This window comes from Vulpes vulpes, chromosome 5 (assembly GCF_048418805.1).
Source record: "Vulpes vulpes isolate BD-2025 chromosome 5, VulVul3, whole genome shotgun sequence".
Classification (NCBI taxonomy): domain Eukaryota; kingdom Metazoa; phylum Chordata; class Mammalia; order Carnivora; family Canidae; genus Vulpes; species Vulpes vulpes.
In genome coordinates this window covers 102,307,844-102,332,406 of record NC_132784.1, presented here as the reverse complement: position 1 = coordinate 102,332,406, position 24,563 = coordinate 102,307,844, and the positions used below count along the sequence as shown (strand labels likewise).

The window sequence follows — 24,563 nt, the reverse complement described above, 5'->3', positions numbered from 1 at the left end:
CTGCTTCTGCTTATGTTAAATATTAAACAAGCTAGATTAGGAGTTCCTGAAAATTTACTGATATAAATTACACTTGTCAAAAAGCTTGTATTGCCCACTCATAGTAAGAAAAATTAAGGACTATTTTTAGATAAGAGAGTCTGCATTTAAGAAACTATTTTTTGTATAAGAGAGTCTAGCTTTTTTTCATGTAGGTAACATTAAGAAGATACATGTTGAGATATCTAACAAGTACCTGACTTCTGCTGTTTTCTGATCTAAGTAGCTACAACTTTAAAAAATTTAAACCAGCAACTGACAATTTACTTTTTCATGCAAAAAAAATGTACTTTTGTGACACACTTTAATAAAAAAGTGTCCTTTTTAATGGAAAAGTACAATTTATTTGGATTCTAGAGCATGTGTTATTATCCACAATGAGCTATGATCTCACCAGTAAGTACTAGGGAAGTATCCACACTTTCCTATATACACACCTTTCCTACTGGGCAAAATGCCAGAGTTGCAAATTTTAAACAAAACTTTAGAAATTTAATTTTGACAAACAGCAATAAAAATTCAAAGTATACAAGTGTTACTTATGTAATAAAATTCCCATGTCTCAGGATGCCACTTTCTGGTGAAAAAGGAGACATTTAGTTCTAGGCTGTTTAATCAGCTTCATGGAAAATAATTTCCTGATTTCACTATTAAGCTTACTAGGATTCAGAAAAATAAAAAAAAAAAAAAAAAAGAAAATACCGTAAACACTTTTAGGTGATTCAATAGGCAATTATGGCTATTTTGTTAAAATTAATCATTAAAGTTTTTATTTAAGACATGAAAACTAACACTATCAGAGAAAGAATGTGCATATACATTGATGTCCACCAGGTGGCAGGACAACGTAACTGAGTATACATAAAATACTGGATATTTTTCTTGAAATATTTGATGTTAAAATGCAGATTTTAAGAGTTCTCTGGTACCTCCTCCTGCAATAACATCATCACCATCAAAATGATAACAATTACTACTGAGTTTAAGTATGGTCATTTAAATGTCACAATAAGAAAAAATAAAAAAATAAACATCACAATAACCTTGCAAAACAGTCTTATTTTCTCACAGGATCAAATTACCTCATTTTACATTTTATTCTGCATCTTTTATGTGTCAAGAAGTATGGTATGTGTTGAGAACAGAGTAAAACAGCTTCTGCTATTATAAAACTCACATTCTAGAAGAGAGAGACACATGATACCCAAGCAAACAAAACAAAATGACCCAGTGTTAAGTCTATGAAGAAAACAAGTCAAGAGGATGACAGAGAAAGTGGCCTGGACAGATGTTTCGCCAATCGAGCCGGGATGGCCTCATGAGAAGGTACTGGAAATGGGACCTGAATGACAAGAGTGCAGCCAAACAAATATCTAGGGGTAAAACACAGGCAAATGAAAGGAAGTGGTGCAAAAGTTCTGAGGCAATTTTAAGAAATGAAAAAGCCAAAGGGTTAGGGTGTTGTGAGCCTAAGGAAAGTGACAGGAAGGGTAGGGAGGCTTGACAAGAAGACAAGACCATAGCAGGAAGAATCCTATTAGTTAAGTGACCTGCATTCATCAGGAAGCCATTGGGAACTGGATACGGTTTACATTTTTAAAAGGTATTTCTTGCTCTCTGTACCACAGAGGCAAGAGAGGAGGAGGCCAAAAAACTGAGCTCAGTGATCTAGGGGAGAAATGACAGAAGCTCCCAAGTATGCTGGCAATGGACACCGAGCATCAGATTTGGGACATACTTTGACGCAAAGCTAAAAGGACTTACTGATAGATTACACACTGGTCGGGAGGAGAGAAAGGGAGGAACCACGGGTGGTTCTAGGTCTTCAGCTTTAGGAAATGAGCAGATGGTGATATTGTGGACTACCATGGCTTCCGAGGGAAATATCAAAAGGACTCTTTATCCAGGTTAATTTTGACACGTCTACACAACCAGAGACAGACACTAGATATTCAAGTTTGGAACTCTGTGAATGGTCACAGGTGCAGAAAAAAGTCTGGGAGTCACTGGCATGTAGATGGTAATAGTCAAGTTGCCAGGAAAACTATAGACAAGGAAGAATGGAGAATCAAGGAAAGAGCTCTGAGGAACCCTACCCTTAGTACCCAGGCAAAAGAGGAGGAACCAGCAAGAATGGGACAAAGACTCCTCAGTGAGGGAGGTGAGGTACTTTATGAAAACCAAAGAGGAGACAGACTGTTTCGGGGGTTGGGGGGCATAATTATCCTCAGAACAATCTGACTTTATACTCAAAACAATCAAATACCAATAAAAGCACACCCACCCATCCATGGTTCCATTTAGTGTTCACTCAGACTGGAAATTAGTGAAAGGTGCATCACCTTTTAATATAGAATAGTCTTCATATAAACAAACTTGACAGATGTAAATAAAGCTTATAAAAAGTTTAAGTTAGGCAGGAACTGATCTACAAAAGATTTAATGTAAAAGCAAGCTCTACTGATACACCTGACTCAAAATAAAATTAAAGCCTTTTAGAAATCTTCAGATAATGAATCTTATCAATAGAATTTTACTGTGACCATCATACTCTGTGTCATACTCATTGAGCTTAAAAATCTGTGTCATCTAAGTAATTAGTATCTACGTTTTTTAAAAAAATCTAATGACTAAGGAACAACAAAATCATGAAAATGTAATTTTCTTCAAATAATCTTTGTATGCATTCTACTAGTTTTTAGTATTTTTAGAAAATGATAAGACAACAAATACACACATAAATCTACAACTTCAGCTTTAAACCTTAAGACAACACGACCAAACTTATATTAAATTCATACTTGGCAAACTTTCCTAAACCTCAATAGGATTATGGTAAGTATTTTAAAATATACCATGAGAACAAAATGCTAGAATAGAGCATAAATAAAAGATACGGTCAACTCTTGCCTAAATTCCTGTAATTACAACCAGGCAAAATTTAAAAAAAAATTCTTAAAAGACAACATTTCTTCATTTATTCAACTTTTCTACCATTTCATTTAGTATGTTTTTCTGTTTATAAAGCAGTGCTTTTACATTCTTTCCATTTGTAGGAGTCTAGAAAATTACACACAGGGTAACAAGGTTTTACAGGAGGCAGACCTCGTCACCAGTGCTTTACCTGATACAAGGTGCTTCTCGGACAGCATGATTTTTGTAACAGGACTTCGGTGAACTGTGAAAGTCTGAAAAAGCTGCGGGCCTGATCCCACGGTCTCAGGGTGCTGCACGATCACTCGCACTGCTCCAGAGCTCGTACCATAGGCAATCTCAATCCAGTTACCAGAGACACCTACACGAAGTCAGAAGTTGAGAGGGGGCGTATTAGAGGATGACCAAAAAAAAAAAAAGCTGCCCTGTGATAAAAGCAGTAGAGCTGGATTCAGTGCTTTTATGAGCCCCAAATCCAGCCTGGCACAGTCGCTGTACTGAAGTCATTTCCGTTACAAATCATTTCCCACGCCTCCCTCCCAGATAGACCTGGGCTGTCTGTTAGGCTCTATCACAGCAACTACAACCCCACTCCTCAATTTCCAAGTCTCTCTCTACTCGTTATTGACAGAGACTGAATCACAACCATCTTTTTATTTATATCACCTTACAGGGTACCTAAGACATGGTAGGTCAATAAATGTTTAAATAATTAGTAACTCTGCCATGCTAAGAATGCCACTCGCATAAGAGTATTCCTAGAGTAATATTCCATCATGTGTTTCACTTTTACTTTTGCTATATAACTGATTCTTCAATAATTAGGCACATACCATTTAACAGATTCAAAATACTTAGCTCTGAAACAAATATACCCATTACATTCCTACATCATATGGTGTCTCTTCTATTATGTACATCTCATTGTGTCAAGTTCACCTGTGACTTTTTTTTTTTAACAAAAAAACCCAAGTGTCCATATTCCACCACATATTTAAAGAAAGAATGGACATCAGTGACCCATGTACTTAAGAAGGTTCATAGTTAAGAACCTTTTAATTTTAGTCGTTGTTCTTCCTGATTCACCTGAAGATACTTGACTCAACAGAGAAAGAGCAGTAACACAGGAAACACTTCTCATGACCTAAAAGGGGACTCCATCCTCCCCCTGCCACTGCAAAAGAAGTTCTTTCCTTTCTTTTTAACTAGATTGAAAAAAGCAGCACACCTCATTCTAGAGCAGAGGTCAGCAAACCTTTTGTAAAAGGCTAGATGGGAAATATTTCAAACTTCCCATTCCACACTATCAACTGTTGCACAAAAGCAGCCAATGACAACATACAAGACTATCAACAAAGAAAGTAGTTTAGGGACTCATCTTAGCATAATATAGTTGAAATCCCACTGTAATTTTAATCAAAATCATCTGCATACATTACAATATTTATTTCACAATGAAAATGATTTCCTTCATGAGTTCAATAAAATAATGATGTTCTATAACACATTCAGATTTATTAATATTACTGGACACATGTCAATATTTCCTGTAACTCTTTTCATGATAGATAAACTTTAAATTCTACATTTATGTTTTAGCTTTCAATGTAGAATATAAAAAATATAAAAATTCTTTTTTTTTATTTTTTTTTTTATTTTTGGTTTTTTTATTTTTTATTTATGATAGTCACACAGAGAGAGAGAGAGTCAGAGACATAGGCAGAGGGAGAAGCAGGCTCCATGCACCGGGAGCCTGATGTGGGATTCGATCCCAGGTCTCCAGGATCGCGCCCTGGGCCAAAGGCAGGCTCTAAACCACTGCGCCACCCAGGGATCCCAAAAATTCTTAATAATTTACAGAACAAGCTTGTTAATTAATTTCATTGCAATGGCCTCTGAAAGAATGAAAGCTACAGACAGTAAACCCTCAAATAAAATGTCCTTTTCTAAAACAAATTATAAGTTTTCCAAAGAAATAAGGCAATTTCCAACAGAGACTAGCAGTCTAAGTAAGAGCTTTCTCACTTCTGTTTAAAAAAGTAAAAGCTTCTAATTTCAAAACAAAGTCAGCTACAATAAATAGGAAGGTAAATGTGCAGATCATTATTTTAATAATTTAAATATAATTCAGAAGAGGAAAAGTTCTAATTGCCCATCTCAACTTATGCTCGTTTATGGGTCATGTTTGACTTCAACACAAATATAAACTTTAGACTAAGAGATGATATCCTTCCAACTGCAGTTCTCCGAAAAAAAGGACTGGGTTAGTTTTAGCATAATAAGCCAATAAATAAATATATATTCCCAAAAACAGGTATAGAACTTGTAAGAAGTTTGCCATGTACTAACTTGTTTTGGGTGTGAGGTAAACACTGAGCGCAGTGATGGCATCATTGGAAGGATCGTGATAAAGCTCAGTTACAAGAAGATCATTGTCCTTCATTCGCAAAGGAAACTTCTGCATATCTAAAAAAATTAAAATTTTAAATAATGTTAAAATAGTGTATCTATTTAAAACTAAAAAAGGTATTATTTTTAAAAAATCATATTAAATAGGACCAGGGTAAGCATCTGTAAACTTACCTATGTAATATATTGATCCATTGTTACAGCCCAGTAGAAGGAATGAGCCAGCAGTGTCGTAACTTGTTATAGGAACAACATCTTGAACCTGATGAAGATTATTATTAGATGTTAGATGTTATTTATATTTCCTGCTCAATTTCCTCAAAATCTGACTCTTTTAAACAAAGAAAACAAAACAAAACAAAACAAAACTCATTAGGGGTACCTGGCTGGTTAAATATGGCTCTTAATCTCGGCACATGAGTTGGAGCCCCATACTGGGTGTGGAGATTACTTAAGGAAGTAAAAAAAAAGAATCCACTAATGACTAAATAGGGTTTAGAAAATTACTTTATTTACATATATACATGCCCTGGTGTATGTACGTGTGTATATATATATATATATATATATATATATGTGTGTGTGTGTGTGTGTGTGCGTGTGTGTGTGTGTATATTTCTTTTTTCTTTTTTTTTAAAGACTTACATAATTTTATTTGGCCAAGCCACCAAGAAAAAAAAAAAAGGGGGTGGGGGAGGGCGGATTATATTGTCAATTTTTTTTTTCATATGTTCTCCGGTGGAGGAGGAGAGAGGTGTTCGTGATTTTGCACTTGGAGACCCCGTTTCCTCCCGCTTTCTAACCAGGTTTGCAGATGGAGGAGTTCTAGCCGCCAAGGGGCCAGGGCTTCAGGTGCAGAACGACAGGACAATTTTTTTTTAAAGAAGTCCCAAAAAACACGTACAGAGAAAAAGTAAACTTTTCAAGTTATGTGTGAAAATGCCCAAATGCTGAGGCCCGCGCTGTGCTTCGCCTGTCCAGGACGTGTGATTGGATTTTAGCAAATGCTATTAAATGTGCCCGAACATCAATTAATCACCCCCATGGTGCATAAAGTTATGTTGCCCTGGAACTAATATAGCTCCTTTTAAAACCTTTCAAAAAATTTTTATTTCTAGGGTGCCTAGGTGGCTCAGTCGGTGAAGCATCTGCCTTCAGCTCAAGTCATGATCCCAGGGTCCTGGGATAGAGCTCAGAGGGGAGCCTGATTTACCTTCTCCCTCTGCCCACTGGTCCCCCTGCCTGTGCTGTCAATAAATAAAATAAAAATGTTATTTCCAACAGTAGCACTTTCCTTTCAGAATTCCGGTGGATTATCTCCTTTCTCTTCACAAGACTGTGAGCTCAGAGCCACTTTAAACTGAAGGCCTAATCTGACCAGGTTCCTTTCCCCTTCTCTCTCACAGAAGAAATTAAATGGCCTGCCCAAATTCACACAGTAAGTAGGAACAGCGTTAGAGCTAGAAAACAGATGGACTGGTTGCCAAATAGCACTTTCTCCCTGGACCATTTGTCACCTTGTTTTTGACAAGATGGTATTCCCTATCTTCATTCTTCCGCTCAAGACCTTACCTCTGTTTCTTAGGAAACAGTAAGATAAAAAAGTTCCTTTGAACTTTTGTTTTTTCAAATACTAAAATAAAAAAGTCAGCTTCTCAAACAAATTAGTTAAAAAAATTATTAACTGACAGCATTTGTGCTACAAGAAAAGCAAAAGGCATAATTCTACTACAAAACAAATTAACAAACAAACAAAAAAAATGTTTTTTAGAGCAGTGCCAGTAAGATTGAAACGAATCTTCCTTGTGCAGAGCCGGGCAAGAGATGCATGTGCAACTTCACAGATGACATTTAAATGAAGTATCTCCCACGTGCCAGCTATCAGCTGAGAGAACAAGTAACTGGCCCGGATGAGCAATGGGAGATACCACACTTGCTCTGCAGGAGCTTGTGAACTTGAGGGCAAAAGAGGGGAAGAAAGAGCATCACAGAACGACAGGCATGGAAAGAGCTGCGATACCATCAGCGAGGAGGGAGGATCCTTAGCTAAGGCCTACGTGGGGAGAAGGGCAAAGATCAAGGAAAAGTTGAAAAGGGAGTGAAGCCGGGAAACTGAGAAAATCAACTATGAATGAGGTAGAGGAAGGGCATGCCTGGCAGTACACCAAATACAGAAGCAACACACCATCTGGGTCCCTTCTTTGTGAAAGGAACAAATTTAACCAAAAGCTAAAACTCGGAAGTAATGATTCCTATAAAGCTGTATGACCCTGAGTTCTACGTGAGCCTTCTGGTGTCCTACATAGAAATGTCGAGATTCAATGACCAACCCCCACTTCCACCCACCTGTGCTAACCCCAGCTCAGGTGTCTGTTTCAGCAGAGCCAACAAGTTTTGCAGCAGGGCAACACTGAGAGCTTTTCAGTGATAAAGATGTCTGAAGAATGGAGGGAAGGCTGCTTTAAACCAATGACCAGTTTTCTTATACCAAGTTCATTTTTTTAGTTCTAGCACTCTAGAAAGAGCTTCAACTGCTACACCAGAATCTTCAGAGTAGGAGGATGGGGACAGATATGGGCATGAGATTCCTTCCCCAGGAATGAAGGGGGCAGCAGCCTGGAGCATCCCATGGCATATCTAGGGCAAACGTTTCTACCATGTGTTCTTTGGAAAGATGGGATTAGAGCCTTCCTATTTCTTTTTCTGCAACTCTTGACCCAAATCCTTCCTACTTTTCCTTCATGCGTACCCCTCAGTACAAGCACAGAGAAAGCAGAGGATGAGGAAGGTTACAGAGGAGTCAGGACTCAGTTCTTCCCTCCCAGCATAAGTGAGAGTCAGTTCTTCGGCGACCTCCTCTTCTCTACCCTAACAATGTCCTATCAGGAATCTGACACACTGTACTGATTCACGTATTTGGCTGAGTCATGGTGGTCACAAATCTACTATGCAGGTGAATTTTCTCTGCTAAGGTAGCACATATTTATTATTTATTATGTGCACTAGAAATATGTGCACATATTATCTTTCTTATGTTTCTTATTATTTCTTAAATGATATACAATTTCAAAATTATCAGTCCAAAAAAAAAAAAATCCATCTATGTTTCTAAGCAACACAAGGCCCCTAGAGTCTTTCAACCACAGCCTCTACCTAATCATCATTTTTAATAGGATGTTTTACCCTTCATCCATTACTTATTAAGCAATCCCTTATTCAGATTTACCAGCCTATCAATTTATTTGCTGATATTTATAAATATCCTTCTTATTAAAGGGCATTTTTTAAAGATTATTTATTTATTTTAGAGAAAGAGAGAGAACACGAACAGGGGGAAAGGCATGGGGGGGTGGGGGGGGCAGGGGCAGACTCCCTGCTGAGCCGGGAGCCTGATGAGGGCTTGATTTCAGACCCTGAGATCATAACCTGAGCAAAAATCAAGAGTCAGAAGTTTAACTGCCTGAGCCACCTAGGTGCCCCAAAAGGAACTTCCTTAGTGCCTCTTTTATTGAAGATTATAAGTTTAAACAACAAAAAAAGAACAAAAACCTGAAACATCTCTTTTTAAAAATATGTTTTTCTTTTTTCTTACTCAAATCATATACAATGCTTGTATAAAACTTTCACTAAAATCTTAATGAGGGGTGCTGGGGTGGCTCAGTCAGTTAAGCGTCTGCCTTCAGATCGGGTCATGATCTCAGGGACCTGTGATCAAGCCCCAAGTCTGGCTCCCTGCTCAGCGGGGAGTCCGCTTCTTCTCCCTCTTTCTATGTTCCCACTTGTGCTCTGTCCCTCACTCTCTCTCTCAAATAAATAAATAAAATCTTTTTAAAAGTTAAAAAAAATTAAGTAAAATAATTTTTTAAAAAGATTTTATTTATTCATGAGAGACACACACACACAGAGAGGCAGAGATGCAGGCAGAAGGAGAAGCAGGCTCCAATGCAGGGAGCCTGACGTGGGACTCGATCCTGGGTCCCCAGGATCAGGCCCTGGGCTGAAGGTGGTGCTAAACCACTGAGCCACCCAGGCTGCCCAGTAAAATAAAATTTTATTGAAGCTGTCCTAGGGCACCTGGGTGGCTCAGTCAGTTAAGCATCTGCCTCTTGATTTTGGCTCAGGTCCTGATCTCAGGTTCTATGATGGAACCCTGTATGGGGCTCTGCACTGGGTATAGGGCCTGCTTAAGATTCTCTTCTTCTCCCTTTGCCCCACCCCCAAATCTTATTGAAGCTGTTCTAATAAGAACTGGTGCCCAATAAATATTTCACAGGTTGTAGAACTTAAACACACATACATATACACACTCACCCTCTTTCTCTCTTATTCATCTGATTTAAATACTTCAAATCAATCTGGATTATACAACAGTTGTCCTTTGTACTTGGTGTGTTATTCATGGGCAGAACTGTTGCTGAAAGCCAAATCAGAACCTACTCAACCAGTGTCACAGCCGCCACAGGAGTCAGCCTCGGGTCAGAATTGTCCAGTGAGATCTGTGTTTCAGATGCTTAGATTTCATAACATACTATCTCTGCTCTGCACTACAAAGAAATTCATCTAGCTGGTATATAAGGCTTGTTTGCTGCATGAACACTCAACTTTCCTAAGGTCTTTCTGAAATGTAGAAACAAACCTACTTTGTAAACAGGTTTTCATTTCAGTTCATGCGTATGCCAAACAAGAAGTTACACAAAGAACTAAAAGCTTAAGAATAAAGGACACTTTTAGGATGCTAGTACAGTCTTTAGGATCCCAAAGATAGGAAAACTTTTATATGTAGTTTTGAAAACACTGGTTAAAAAAAGGTAATAAAGAAGCATTTTCCTTTAGGAACCCAAATTTACTTTAGAGGTTTTACAGATAGTATAGCTTCCCCCACCCACTAAAAGTTCAGACTTGACATAATTAGTCACATAACCTATCTAAAAGCAGACTTTCCATTAATCATTAAAATTCACATTACTCTTTACAGAAATACAGAATATTACCAGCTGAAGAATCCTTCTGATAAGCTTTCTTCTACTTACGCTTTGGATCCACTGAGACCAGCCCTTTCCTACATTCCTTGGTCCATCACATCTATGGTAACAACCATTATAATACCTTTTGCTGTGCTTATATGGAAGGCCTTCTCTAATACTTTTTTCCCCACAAGCAGGACTTCTATCCCTCATCTAACATAAAACCTAATTTTTTGTTTCTAATCCCTTTCACTGAAGTCTTTCATTCTCTCATCACCCTTGAATCTAAGGGGCCATAAGATCTCAAGAATGCTGCTCCACAAGCTCAATTCATCATGACATTCAACCACCATTTTTTACTCAGATTGAAACTTCCAGATCAACCCATCACTTTTGCTAAGGATCTGGCATCTGGATCATGATTTACTTCTGTCTTACTCTCTACTACTCTCCTGGCACCTTAATGTACATACTGATAATCCTCACAGATCTCCAAGTCCTATATCCCATACTTTCATATTCAAGTCAGTTCTCCATTATGATCACTGAGAACTGTCCCAATTCCAAAACTTTAAATTAAATCTTTGACACCACAACTGCATATCTTTCCACTAATTCTCATTCCTTACAAGCCATCAATCTGCTTTAAGATCCCTCTAGTCCCCTGACATCCTTGCATCCTTCTACCTGGCATTTCCTCACTTCTTGATCTCACTCTCCACTACTTTGCGTCTTCATGTTTTCTCATCCCTTGGTGTGTCATATCCACCTCATTACATCTCTGATCCTGGATCAGTCCAATATTGCTCTTTCCTCTTGCTCCCCCTTCCTGGTCCTGAGCACTAATGGAGAGAGACTCACATAGCTCTATGACCCGGGTCCACTACAAACGTACGATTTATCATCTCTGCAATTCTTTTTTTTTTTTTTTTTCCATCTCTGCGATTCTTGATACATACTTCCACTGTCTTTCTCTTTCATTGAATTTATGTTCTTTGGCACTCCCTTTCTTACTCTTCCATCAGAGAAAGAAGTGTCTCTAGTCTCTGTTAAGTAAACCCCTCTAAACTGTTCTAAACTGTTTCAGATCTCATATACTCCTGACTTCCATGGGACCAGAAATCATCTCCATTCTTTCACTCTTCATGTGCTTTCTCTGACAACTCCCCCCCCTGACTATAAGCATGCTCAAGGTTTTTCTATTCTAGAGAAAAAAAAAAATAAAGCACTGAACATCTTTCTACCATTTAACCTTGATCCTTAAGCTATCACTTTGTTTCCCTGCTTTCCTTCGCCACCACACTTCGAAAGGTAACTCTGAATTGGCTGTCTCTAATCTTTGATCTTTTAATTCCTCAGTTCCCACCATCTGGCTTTTCCCAACCAAAACCTAATTAACGTACATTCACAAATCATATCCTAGAATAGTGTCATTTCTCAATCATTTCATATATATACTTTTGGCTCTTAGTTTCCTATCTTGTCCCCTTAAATGCTAACATTTCCCAGAGTTCTTTTCTTCCTACATATATCCTCTTAACAGAAAAACTGATCAATTCTTATTTTTCAGTTGTCACTGAAGTGTTGTAGTTTCCAAATACTTCTTTCTAGCCCTTTTATCCTTCCTAAATTCCCAAGGGGTACTTCCAAATGTGTACTAAACACCTGCACTCAGACACCTGCAGGAATATCAAAGTAAACATATGTAATCAATCAAATTATTCTTCATACTGTCCCCCACCATATCTGCTTCTCCTCCTACATTCTCTTTCAATTTATTACTTATCCACCTGACTGTCACTAAGAATCTAAAACTAGAAGTACATCTCATCTGTCTCTCCTCCTTTAATTTTCCATACTCAAACCAGATACCAATCTTGTTAATTTTAGGAAGGCTTATAAAATGTTTTTCAAATAGTCTCATCTTTCCCACCTCTACCACTGCTGTCTTTAGTCAAATCTCTCTGCTTCTTTGCTGCATCAACCCCTTCACCTCCAGTCCAGCTTTCATATTGGTTACCCGTGTGGCTTCCTAAAACATGGATCTCACCACGTTCCTCTCCACTTCAAGTCCTTTAATTTTTCCTCTCTCCTTCAGAACCAGGTACTAACCCTTTTTTTCTCTTCCTCTTGTTCCTCTCAAGTATTTGAGATCATTTAGCTTGCTATCTTCTCTGAACAGGCTCAGTACTTTCACACAGATCTGCGCTTCACTCAGAAAATGAAGTTTGCCTGGACTACTATTGCAAAAGTACAGAACTTAAAACATCTCAAAGAAATGAAGAAATGTCATACCATAGTTTAAATATTAATCTTCCAAAGTAACTTAAAATTCTTGAAAACATAACCAAATCTGTGCCTAGAAGTAAATTACCACTACAAACATATACTATATTCTGTGTAATCAAAAATAGAAACAAAATAATGGGCAGAGGATCTAAGTAGACATCTCTCCAAAGAAGATATACAGATGGCCAACAGGTGCATGAAAACATGCTCAACACCACTCATCACCAGGGAAATACAAATCAAAACCACAATAAGTTATCACCTCACACCTGTTAAAATAGCTATTACCAGAAAGACAAGAAGTAACAAGTGTTCACAAGGATATGGAGAAAAGGGGCCTCTCGTGCACTGGAGAAGGTAAATTCCATAGCCACTATGGAAAATAGTAAGGAGGTTTCTCAAAATATTATAAACAGGGACACATAGGTGGCTCAGTAGTTGATAATCTGCCTTCAGCTCAGGGAGTGATTCCAGGGCTCTAGGATCAAGTCCTGTATCAGGCTCCCCACATGGAGTCTACTTCCTCCTCTGCCTATGTCTCTGCTTCTGTGGGTCTCTCATGAATAAATAAAATCTTAAAAAAAAAAAAAAGATTTTAAACAGAATTACTATATAATCCAGCAATTCCATTTCTGGGTATGTATCTTAAGTAAACAAAAACACTACCTCACAAAGATACATGCACCCCCATGTTCAATGCAGCATTATTTAAAATAGCCAAAATAAGGAAACAGCTTAGGTGCTCATCAATGGATTAAAAGATAAATAACATGTAGAATATACAGAACACTTCTGAAAGAAATTGAGGAAGACACAAAGAGATGAAAAAATATTTCATGCTCATGGATTGACAGAATTAATCTTGTGAAAATGTCAATCTTACCCAGGGCAATTTACACATTTAATGCAATCCCTATCAAAATACCATGGACTTTCTTCAGAGAGTTGGAACAAATTATTTTAAGATTTGTGTGGAATCAGAAAAGACCCTGAATAGCCAGGGAAACATTAAAAAAGCAAGCCATAGCTAGGGCATCACAATGCCAAATTTCAGGTTGTACTACAAAGCTGTGGTCATCAAGACAGTGTGGTACTGGCACAAAAACAGACACATAGATCGATGGAACAGAACAGAGAATCCAGAAGTGGACCCTCAACTTTATGGTCAACTAATATTTGACAAAGCAGGAAAGACTATCCACTGGAAAAAAAGACAGTCTCTTCAATAAATGGTGCTGGGAAAATTGGACATCCACATGCAGAAGAATGAAACTAGACCACTCTCTTGCACCATGCACAGAGATAAACTCAAAATGGATGAAAGATCTAAATGTAAAGCAAGATTCCATCAAAATCCTAGAGGAGAACACAGGCAACACCCTTTTTGAACTTGGCCACAGTAACTTCTTGCAAGATACATCCATGAAGGCAAGAGAAACAAAAGCAAAAATGAACTATTGGGACTGCATCAAGATAAGAAGCTTTTGCACAGCAAAAGAAACAGTCAACAAAACTAAAAGACAGCCTACAGAATGGGAGAAGATATTTGCAAATGACGTATCACATAAAGGGCTAGTATCCAAGATCTATAAAGAACTTAATAAACTCAAAAGCAAAGAAACAAACAATCCAATCATGAAATGGGCAAAAGATATAAACAGAAATTTCATCAGAGAAGACATACACATGGCCAACAAGCACATGAGAAAATGCTCTGCATCACTGGCCATCAGGGAAATGCAAATCAAAACCACAATAAGATACCATCTCACACCAGTGAGAATGGGGAAAATTAACAAGGCAAGAAACAACAAATGTTGGAGAGGATGTGGAGAAAGGGGAACCCTCTTGCACTGTTGGTGGGAATGTGAACTGGTGTAGCCACTCTGGAAAACCGTGTGGAGGTTCCTCAAAGAGTTAATTAAAAACAGATCTGCCCTACGACCCATCAATCGCACTGCTGGGGATTTACCCCAAAGATACAGATGCAGTGAAACGCCGGGACACCTGCACCCCGATGTTTCTAGCAGCAATGTCCACAATAGCCAAACTGTGGAAGGAGCCTCAGTGTCCACTGAAAGATGAATGAATAAAGAATATGTGGTCTATGTATACAATGGAATATTCCTCAGCCATTAGAAATGACAAATACCCACCATTGCTTCAATGTGGATGGAACTGGAGGGTAATATGCTGAGTCAAATAAGTCAATCGGAGAAGGACAAACATTATATGTTCTCATTCATTTGGGGAATATAAAAAACAGTGAAAGGGAATAAAGGGGAAAAGAGAAAAAAAAATGAGTGGGAAGTATCAGAAAGGGAGACAGAACATGAGAGACTCCTAACTCTGGGAAATGAACTAGGGGTGGTAGAAAGGGAGGTGGGCGGGGGGTGGGGGTGACTGGGTGACAGGCACTGAGTGGGGGGCACTTGATGGGATGAGCACTGGATGTTATTATATATATTGGCAAATTGAACACCAATAAAAAATAAATTAATAAAAAAAACATGTAGAATATATACAATGGAATATTATTCGATCACGAAAAGAAATCATGTCATTTACAATAATATGGATGGACCTCGCAGGCATTATGAAATAAGTCAGACAGAGAAAGAAAGACAAATTCCTATGATCTCATTTATGTGGAAACTAAAAACAAGCAAACAAAATAAAATAAAAACCAAACAATAGATAAATAATACAATAAGACTGAATGGTAGTTGCCAGAGGCAGGAGTGGAGGGTGGGTCAACTGGGCGAAGGAAATCAAAAGGTACAAACTTAAAACAAACAAGCAAGTAAAAGGTAGTGTCTGGTTGGCTCGGTCAGTAGAGCATGAGACTCCTGATCTCAGCGTCTTAAGTTCAAGGCCCACAGTAAGGTGTGGAGACTACTTAGGAAAAAAGAAAAACAAAACAAAACAAAACAAAACAAAAATCTTCCATTTATAAAATAAGTCATGGGGATATAATACACAGCCTGACAACTCTAGTACTGTATATCTGAAAGTTGCTAGGAAAGTGAATCTTAAAAATTCTCATTACAATAAAGAAAAAATTCTCTAACTGCATCTGGTAAAAGATGTTAACTAGAATTATTGTGATCATTTTGCAATACAGACAAATATCAAATCATTATGCTGTACCATCTGAAACTAATCTATGTCAATTACACCTCAATAAGAAGTACGTACAACACTATTAATTTCACAAAAATAAAGCAAATGCATAATTAGCATGAGTTTCAGAAACACTTTCATTTCTGTAGTAGGCTTTAGTGAAAACCAACCTGCCAGTGCTGAGTGACAGCATTCCACACTCCCACTTTCCCCGTATGGCTCGTAGCCACCAACTGGTTACCGATAAAGAAGAGAGCATCTACAGGAACGCCAAGGCTGAACACTCCTTAAATGGTAAGAAAAAAATAAAGAGGTTAAACAGTCACTATCTTTAGAATTAATCAAAACCCACATCAAAAACATTGTGAAGGTGACTAATTTAAACTTTTTGATTCCCTAAGTTATACAAACTAGACACTTTGGGGACCAAAAATAAGAAACTCAGTAAGCTCTTAAGCAGCTTGCAAAACTCCTAACACAGATAAAATCTGCCCTAAGGAATCTCACACTGATAAAACATTGTATTATCTGAAGCTATGGTTCCCACACTTGGGTAACCAGCAAAATAACCAGGTAGATTTAAAGTGAACAAAATAAAAAGATTCCCAAGATTCATCCCAAGCCTGCTAAATCAGATAACCCACTACATTTTTATAAAATCTATAGGACATTTAGCTACAGCTTGCTAAAGAACTCAGTATCTGGGGACAACAGATCTGAAGACACTAACTTGGCAGCCTCAACTACCTAGAATGTTTCTAGAAATCTGGACACACACACACACACAGAAAAGAAAAAAAAAGCAGCAAGAAATCTTACTAAAAACATACATTCAGGCCTTTATTCAGAAATTATATAAATAAACTCCTTGTTTCCCAGCTTTGCAGATCTCAATTTAATTCATTCAAAAGACATTATATTAGGCCATGGGATTAAACAACATGAAAAGACAGGATATTACTAGGTACTTATGGTTTAAAAGACAAAAAAATGCAAACAACCAATTATAACATAATGCAACAATAGCTGAAGGATATACAAGGTCAAGCAACATCCAGAGGAGTAAAGGACAGTAAGAAAACGGGGTTAAGGATATTTCTCAGAAAAAAAGCCAACTGAGTTGAGTTTTTTTTTTTTTTTAAAGGTAAACAGTCTGTCAAATGGGGGTCAGGAATGGGCAAGCCCAGGGAATTAGAGAAAAGGGAAGACAGGACGTAGGGGAAGGAGGTTGTAGGGAGCAAATATACCACATTAAGAGCAAAAGACACAAGAGTATCTAAAGGAGAGAATTCTAGGGCCACTGTGGTATGGCATTATGGCCTTTACAGTTGTTTCTGGACAATATATAAGAGAAAAATGATGCACAAGGCTTTGAAGAAACAAACAAATTAATTCCAATTGCAGCATGTATTAAAACATAAGCCAAAAAAAAAAAAAAAAAAAAAAAGCCAAAAAAAATTTTTTTAAAAAGCATAAGCCAGAAAAGATAACGGATTTCTGTTACTCTTACACCAGTGCAGGGTATTTCTCTTTCTGTTCAGAACTTTACTACATCTAAGACAAAACGAGCAGCAATAAATAACACCTTAAAAATTCTTAACCAGGGGTGGCCTGGCAGTCAGCCAAGTGACTCTTGATCTTGGGGGTAGTTAGTGCATTTGAGTTGTGCTGGGTATAGAGATTAGTTAAAAAAAAAAAAAAAGAAGAAAAAAAAAAAGAAATGCTTAAACAATCTTGAAAAAGCCAAGCGCCTTGCAAGAGGAAAAACGACATACACTGGACAAAAAGAAAAGAAAAAAAAAAAGATTGGTGAGTACTGCTAGGAATATTTTCTATATATATATTTTAAAATTTGTATATAAATATGTATTTATACACATGAATATACCATCTCAGCCCAATCAAAAAGAAATTCAACAAAATAAAAAATAAAATATAACAGACACACAAAAAGCCAATAAACTCTTTGACCAGATTGTCTGAGAAATAAACTTTCCACTTCAGAGTAAAAAAATCCTCATTTCACACACAATTTTAAGAAGTGCTTTAATTTTGAGGCCAAACAATGATTTAGAACATCTGAAACCACCTATATTCAGGACTATGGCCCACGTGAAAAATAGACATAAAAACAAGAAAACCAACTAACATCTAACATTACTTTATAGGAAAGGATGAGGTTCTGGGAAATCAAGGAAGACATTCTGAATGATCTCAAGAAATTTAAAGTGTCACTCCTACTTAGGCTCAACAATCTTGGCCACTATCCACAGGGAAGACACAGTGTTAAGTAATGACAAGTTCCTGTCTTCGGGGACCCTTTCAGCACAATATTGCTTATAGCAGCAATCTAGTAGCACGGCCTTATACAAGTTATAATGAAAGGAGTTCAGCCTCTGGAAGAACTCCATCACAGACATACCAGCCCTAGCAATTCTCTTTGAATGGTGTTGTCAAGTTCTGAAGAACATTTGTAATAATAAATGGTTTCTTTTACTGGACATGAACAAATTACTATGTACCATCTTGTAACATAGCTCCCTGCCACACTAGCCTTTGAAAATAAAGCAAGGCATAAAATCTCCTTCCCTTGCTGGTATGTTACGGTGGCTACCTGTAAAAAGAGGGGGAAAAAAACACCGCTTACTTTCTCTCTGTATCATTACCACTGTATCATAATTTTAAAAATTTAACAATAAGACTTTTTTTCTAAAGTTGCTAGGGAGGACTTCCACTCCAGTCATATGGAATAAAGACTGGCATCAGATCATTCCTCATGGGGCCACAATGACAACATACTGGCCAAAACACCTAAGGCAGCTGTTTCCAGATACCAGATGACAGGCAGCAGAAGACGGAGAGATGAGAAATAGCCAAGAGAAGCCCTGAGTTCATCCTGGCTTTCTGGCCCTATCACAGAGAGGTGAAACTCAAGTGCAGACAGATGCTTTCCCTGAATCATGAAGAGCCTGAGATCAGAGTGCACAGCCCCTGGTGGCTAGAACTGATGAGCAAGTTAGAAGGAAGGGGCAACTGCACCAGGGTGGGTGTGGGGAGGGTACAGAAATTGCACAGGAGACTTCAAAATGTCTCCAGACTTTCCACATGCCCCCTAGGGGTTTCCTATGCCCTGGTAGAGGCCGGACTGCACCTAGGCAGGGGAAGAATCGAAGAATCCCCCAAAACAGAAGAGAGGCTGCTAGAGGACTGAGCACTGAGTGGAGATGACAAAGGTTACACGGGCAGATGCCAGGAATCCGGGCTCAGTGGGAGTAGAGAACCCTTGCGGAACACCTCAGATATTCCTTCAGTGAAGACTCCCAAAACACAGCCCTTTGGAATAAGGACCACACCCTTGAAAAGCCACCAAGCCCTGAAACAAAAAATAAAGCAGCGGGAGGCTACCTTCCCTTACAAAGCATAACAACTAGCCTAGCAGGATCAGAAGACCCTGCAGTAATTTAAGTGCCTGCCAGGATAAAACATGTATTTTAAAGGAAGACAGCATCCCATGTCCCTTACATAAAGTATCACATACATGTCCAACATATAATCAAAACTTCCTAGACATATAAGGCAAAAATGTGACCCAAAATTAAAATATGAGATGATCTAGATATTGGAATTAAAGTGAAAAAAAAAAAATGAAACACCTGTAATGAATATGTTGGATTTAATAAAAAGTAGAACATAATGAGTAAAAAGATAAGAAATCTCAGCAGAGAAACAAACTAAATTGGAATCCAGAGTTAATTTTAGAGCTTAGGAGTCCTATATCTCAAATGAAAAACTCACTACATGGGCTTTACCACAGAGTGAATATTGAAGAAAATAGGCTAAAGAAAATTAAAGACAGATTAAAAAATTTATCTAAAGAATGAAAAAGAAATGGAAAACAACAACAAATAATGTTTCAGTGATCTCTAGGCCAGTATCACGTGGTCTAATAGAAAACTAGTTCCAGGGATCCCTGGGTGGCGCAGCAGTTTAGCACCTGCCTTTGGCCCAGGGTGCGATCCTGGAGACCCGGGATCTAATCCCACGTCGGGCTCCCGGTGCATGGAGCCTGCTTCTCCCTCTCCCTGTGTCTCTGCCTCTCTCTCTCTCTCTGTGTGTGTGACTATCATAAATAAAAATTAAAAAAAATATTTAAAAAAAAAAAAAGAAAAGAAAACTAGTTCCAGAAAGAAGAAAGGAGAAGAGAAAGGGATAGGCCCTGGAGTAGAAGGGAAGGTGAGGGAAGGAGGGAGGGAGGGAGGAAGACAGAGAGACACATACACTGAGAATTCCCTTAGCTGTGCCAATCAAAACTGTCTCCAGACATTTCCACATGCCCCCTAGGGGATAATTATTATCCCTAGTTGCACACCTCTAATCTGGGATATAGAACTATTATAAATCAATAGGATGACAAACTCAAAAAAGAGAACAATGACTTAAAGACACTTCCCAAAGGAAATAATACAAATGGTCAATAAGCACATGAAAAGATAATTCAATTATCATTAATCAACAGGGAAATATAATTAAAACCAGCATTAAAATCACTTCATAACTCACCCCATACACTGCTAGCAGAAATGTAAAATAATACAACCACTCTGGAAGCCAGGTTGTTTCTTATAACATTAGGCATACGTTTCACATGACCCCAAAATTCCACTGTTAGGTTATTTACCTTGAGAAAACATATACACAAAACAAAAACAGAAAAAAAAAAAAACATGTCCAGAGAAAGACTTTTTCTTGAATTCGTAACACCCCTGAATTGGAAATAAGCCAAATGTCCATGAGCAGATAAATGTATAGACAAATTCTGGCATCCTAATTCAATGGAATATTACTCAGCAATAAAAAGAACAGACCACTGATACATACAATATAGATGAATTTCAGAAACACTATGTTAAATGAAAGAAGCCAGACACAAAAGAATACATACTATGTAATTCCACTCAGGAAATCCCAGACAAGAAACCTAATCCATGGTGATAAAAAACTCAACTGTGTACACAATGGGGTTTATGCTGAATGCCTGGTTTCCTACACTTGATCTTAGCCAAGAGGCTGAGAAGCGATGAACGCCTGGTTTCCTTTTGGAAATCTGGACATTTTATATGTGCTAGGGAGAGGGGGCCTGTGTGACTAGGTTCCAGTAATAAACCTGGGCACCAGGTGTCTAATATGCTTTCCTGGTAGCCATCACACAGGTATTGTTACAATTCATTGCTGGAGATATTAAGCCTGTCCTTTGAGACACCACTGGAAGAGAACTCTTGAAAGCTTATACCTGGTTTCCACTGGAATTCACCCCATGTCTTTTTGCTGACTTTGCTTTGTGTGTTTTCACTGTAATAAATCCTAACTCTAAGTAGTTCTTGCTGCATCCTGTAAGTCCTCCTAGTAAATCATGGAACCTGGAAATGCTTATAGGGACCCCTCACAGAAACATAATTCTGAAGTTCAGAGCAGGGGTCCAGATTAGCTATATGAACATGCAAGTCATCAGCACACAGAATCCAAAGCCATTAGAATATATGAAATCATCAACAGAATAAATATAGAGGAAAGATGAAATCCAAGGACTGAGCTCCAGGATACTCCAACATTTTGAAGTCAGTCAAATGAGGAAGAACTATTAAAAGGAACTGAGAAGAAACAAAGAGGTAGGATACAAATCATGATTATACAGTCTCCTGGAAACCCAGGGAAAAAAGTCTTCAAAATGACTCACTAAATGTATCAAATGACAGCTCTAAAGTTTTAATAAAATGAGACCAAGAAAGGACCATAGGATTCAACAGAGTACAGACCACAGGTAATACTAGCAAGAACAGTTTCATGAAGTGGTGAGGGCAAAAGAATGATTAGAGCAACTTCAAAAAAGAACAGAAGAGGACACAGAACCAAGATCAGACTCCTTTCTTTTGCTTTAGGAAAACAGAAAAATGGAGCAAAAACCGGAAGAGACTGTAGGGTAGTTTTTATTGCTATTCTTAACAGAATTTCAGCATGGTTGTATGCTGGTGGAAATGATCCAAATCCAACAGAGTGCACAGTACAGTGAAAGAGAGAGAAGAAGAGCCACTGGAACAATGTCCTTGCATAGGTGAAAGCAAACAGGATCTGGTATTCAATTAAATATAAGGAGCTGGCCTTAGAGTAGAGACAACTTGATCAGAGTAACCAACATGTACCCTATGTGAGCACAGATACACCAAGATGGACAGATGTCCATCTTCTCCATTTTCTCAATGAGAATGACCATGAAGTCTAAAGAAAGGCAATCAGTTGAAATAGTCATTTAGAAAAGTGACAGAAATGACAAGGATAATGCAATAGGACTTCTGGGTAGCTTTTAAAGGCCACTTGAGGGCAGAGGTCATGAATTGAGACTAAGTACTGAGAGCATTTCTTTTCCCTAGTCACATTTTGTTATTCAAGTGGAAAGGCGGATTTGGCCAGGGTTGCGGTTTCTCCAGGTTTTTCACAGCGAAGAAAGTGGTACAAAAAAACCTGAGGCTCACGCTAGTGTGAATGTAATGACAGAATGGAAACCTGATAAAAAGGGAAGTGATAAGTAAAGATCCCCATGGAGTTAAAGAATTTTTGAGCTGGGAACTAGAGCCCATAACTTCAAAAGAATAAAGGACAGTGACCCAGAAGAAGCTGAAGACTATCCCCCAAGCACAAGGCCAGATGACATGAGATTTGAAATTTGGGGAAGTGGGGTGGGAAGCTGGGGGAGAAGGGAAGCAAAATGGTCTAGAACAATAATCCTCAAAGTGTGGTATGTGAATCTCTGTGGGTCTCCAAGATTCAGTCTAGAAGTCGGAGAGGTCAAGACTATTTTATGTAATGTTAAAGAATTATTGGAGTGTTTTGCTCTTATTATCTCAAGAGTGTACAGGGGAGTTTTCCAGACACTACATGATATCATGGAATCATCATTATGACAGCTAACAAAATCTATGTATTTATTCTTATGTTTTCTAGAATTCTCCGTGTTGGTAGCTTTAAGATATAACTGTAAATTTCCCCAAGACTAACTTAGTTTGTTCTAAATACTTCCACTATGTTCTTAATCTGCTATCTTCAGTTTTAGCTGCTATAATCTCTGTAAGCTGATTATTGTTCAAGAAGTTATTTTAAAATCTAAACTTTCCTTGAGCTTACGAAGAAATATACACTTTGTTCTGTTTTGCAGTACTGCTATTAAAAATGCTCTGGAAACACTCATAAATTTTTAAAATTTATCTGAAACTGTATAAAATACTTTATTCTAAAATAAATTTATTCTAATATAGTTTTCATCTACTTATTTTTGGCTTTAAAAATGAAAAAATTAGAATATTTGCCTGTTCAACCCACAGCTGCACCATCGAAGTCTAATGGTGTTGACAAATATATGTGTAATATGAAAGGGGGACTGGGAAACACTGAGCAAAACAGGAAATAAATATTAGAAATAACAACTTCAAATGTTGATAACTTGCCTTATTTATGCCTATGAAACAAGACATTTTTTTAAAGATTTATTTATTTGACAGAGACAGAGATAGCACAAGCAGGGAGAGCGGGAGTGGGAGAAGCAGACTCCCTGCTGATACAGGGCTCAATCCCATGACCCTGGGACCACAACTCAAGCTGAAGGCAGACATTTTTAACTGACTGAGCCACCCAGGGGTACCAGTGGAAAAAAATATATAAATAAAGATGTGAAAAGTCTTTAAAAGCCAGACACTGTTATAAAATTTCAAACTGGGAATGAAAAAGGCACTGAAGCACCTTACAGGGTACGTTATGACATTGCACTGGCGAGAGAGGTGCGCCCAATTGCTGTAAAGCTCAGAAGGCCTTGAAGACGTGACAATGCTGACTGCCTGCTAGATAAAAGAAATCACCATGTTGGCACTTTCCAATTGCACAGTAAGTCCCTGAATTAGATACCTGGCAGACATACCTGCCAGCAGGATGTTTTTGTCCTACAAACAGATAAATATACAGATGTAGCTGGACCTGGTATTTTGCTTCTGTAATCTGGCATCAGCACCAACCTGTCATTAAAGATCTTTGGTGTGAATGCTTGGCCACAGATGGAATACCCATGGTGTTCAAAACTTTTATGAATCTCATGCTTTACCTTTAAGCGTCAGTATTGACGTTTGTGCTGACGGTGCAATGCAAGGTGGATGAGAATAGGGGGTATCTCAGCACCAATGAAAGGAAGGACACCAAACTGTACCAATAATCATTCCTCTTGGCCACATGCTCTCAAGAAAAAAAGACCAATTTAACTTCAGAATGGCCTTGATGAAGCAATGAGTATAAAAACCTGTACTAAATCTTAATTTAGTAAATACTAAAACTTAATTTACTACGAGTTCTTAATATTCTGTGTGACTAAGTACTATGTTTGTGTCAAGGAAAAGTATTTCCTTGCATGCTAGAGCTGAGAGCTAACCTAGCTGTTCTTTTCACAGAATACCATTTTTATCTGAAAGGAGGACTAGCAATTCCAATTCTGATTTGAGTATTTGGTAGACTTACCACAAAAGTGAACAAAGTAAGCTGGTTACTTCAATGATAAAAATTCATGGTTTCAAGTGAAAATTAGAATTTTGGAAAACTTTCATCTGTCATAGTGAATATGATGGTTTCCCAATACAAAGAAGTTTAGGGATGTGATCAGTAGTTATAGTAATAAGTGTGATTTGGGGTTTTTTTGGAGATGTTGTACAATGAAAGATATCAACACTTGAAAGATCTACATAACTCAGTAAACCAACATTTTCCAAATGACCA

At 37.9% G+C, this 24,563-nt stretch overlaps 1 protein-coding gene across 5 annotated transcripts in view; it reads right to left on the bottom strand.

Moving 5' to 3' along the window:
- Positions 1–24,563, bottom strand: part of KCTD3 (potassium channel tetramerization domain containing 3) — a 55,018-nt gene that overhangs the window by 10,351 nt on the left and 20,104 nt on the right. For all 5 annotated transcript variants that reach the window (XM_072759495.1, XM_072759493.1, XM_072759497.1 and 2 more), the window contains 4 exons: positions 15,929–16,044; positions 5,557–5,644; positions 5,323–5,439; positions 3,164–3,334 (listed from right to left, as the gene is read on the bottom strand). In XM_072759495.1, the coding sequence (XP_072615596.1) occupies positions 3,164–3,334; positions 5,323–5,439; positions 5,557–5,644; positions 15,929–16,044 (492 nt within the window). The remainder of the gene's footprint in view (positions 1–3,163; positions 3,335–5,322; positions 5,440–5,556; positions 5,645–15,928; positions 16,045–24,563) is intronic.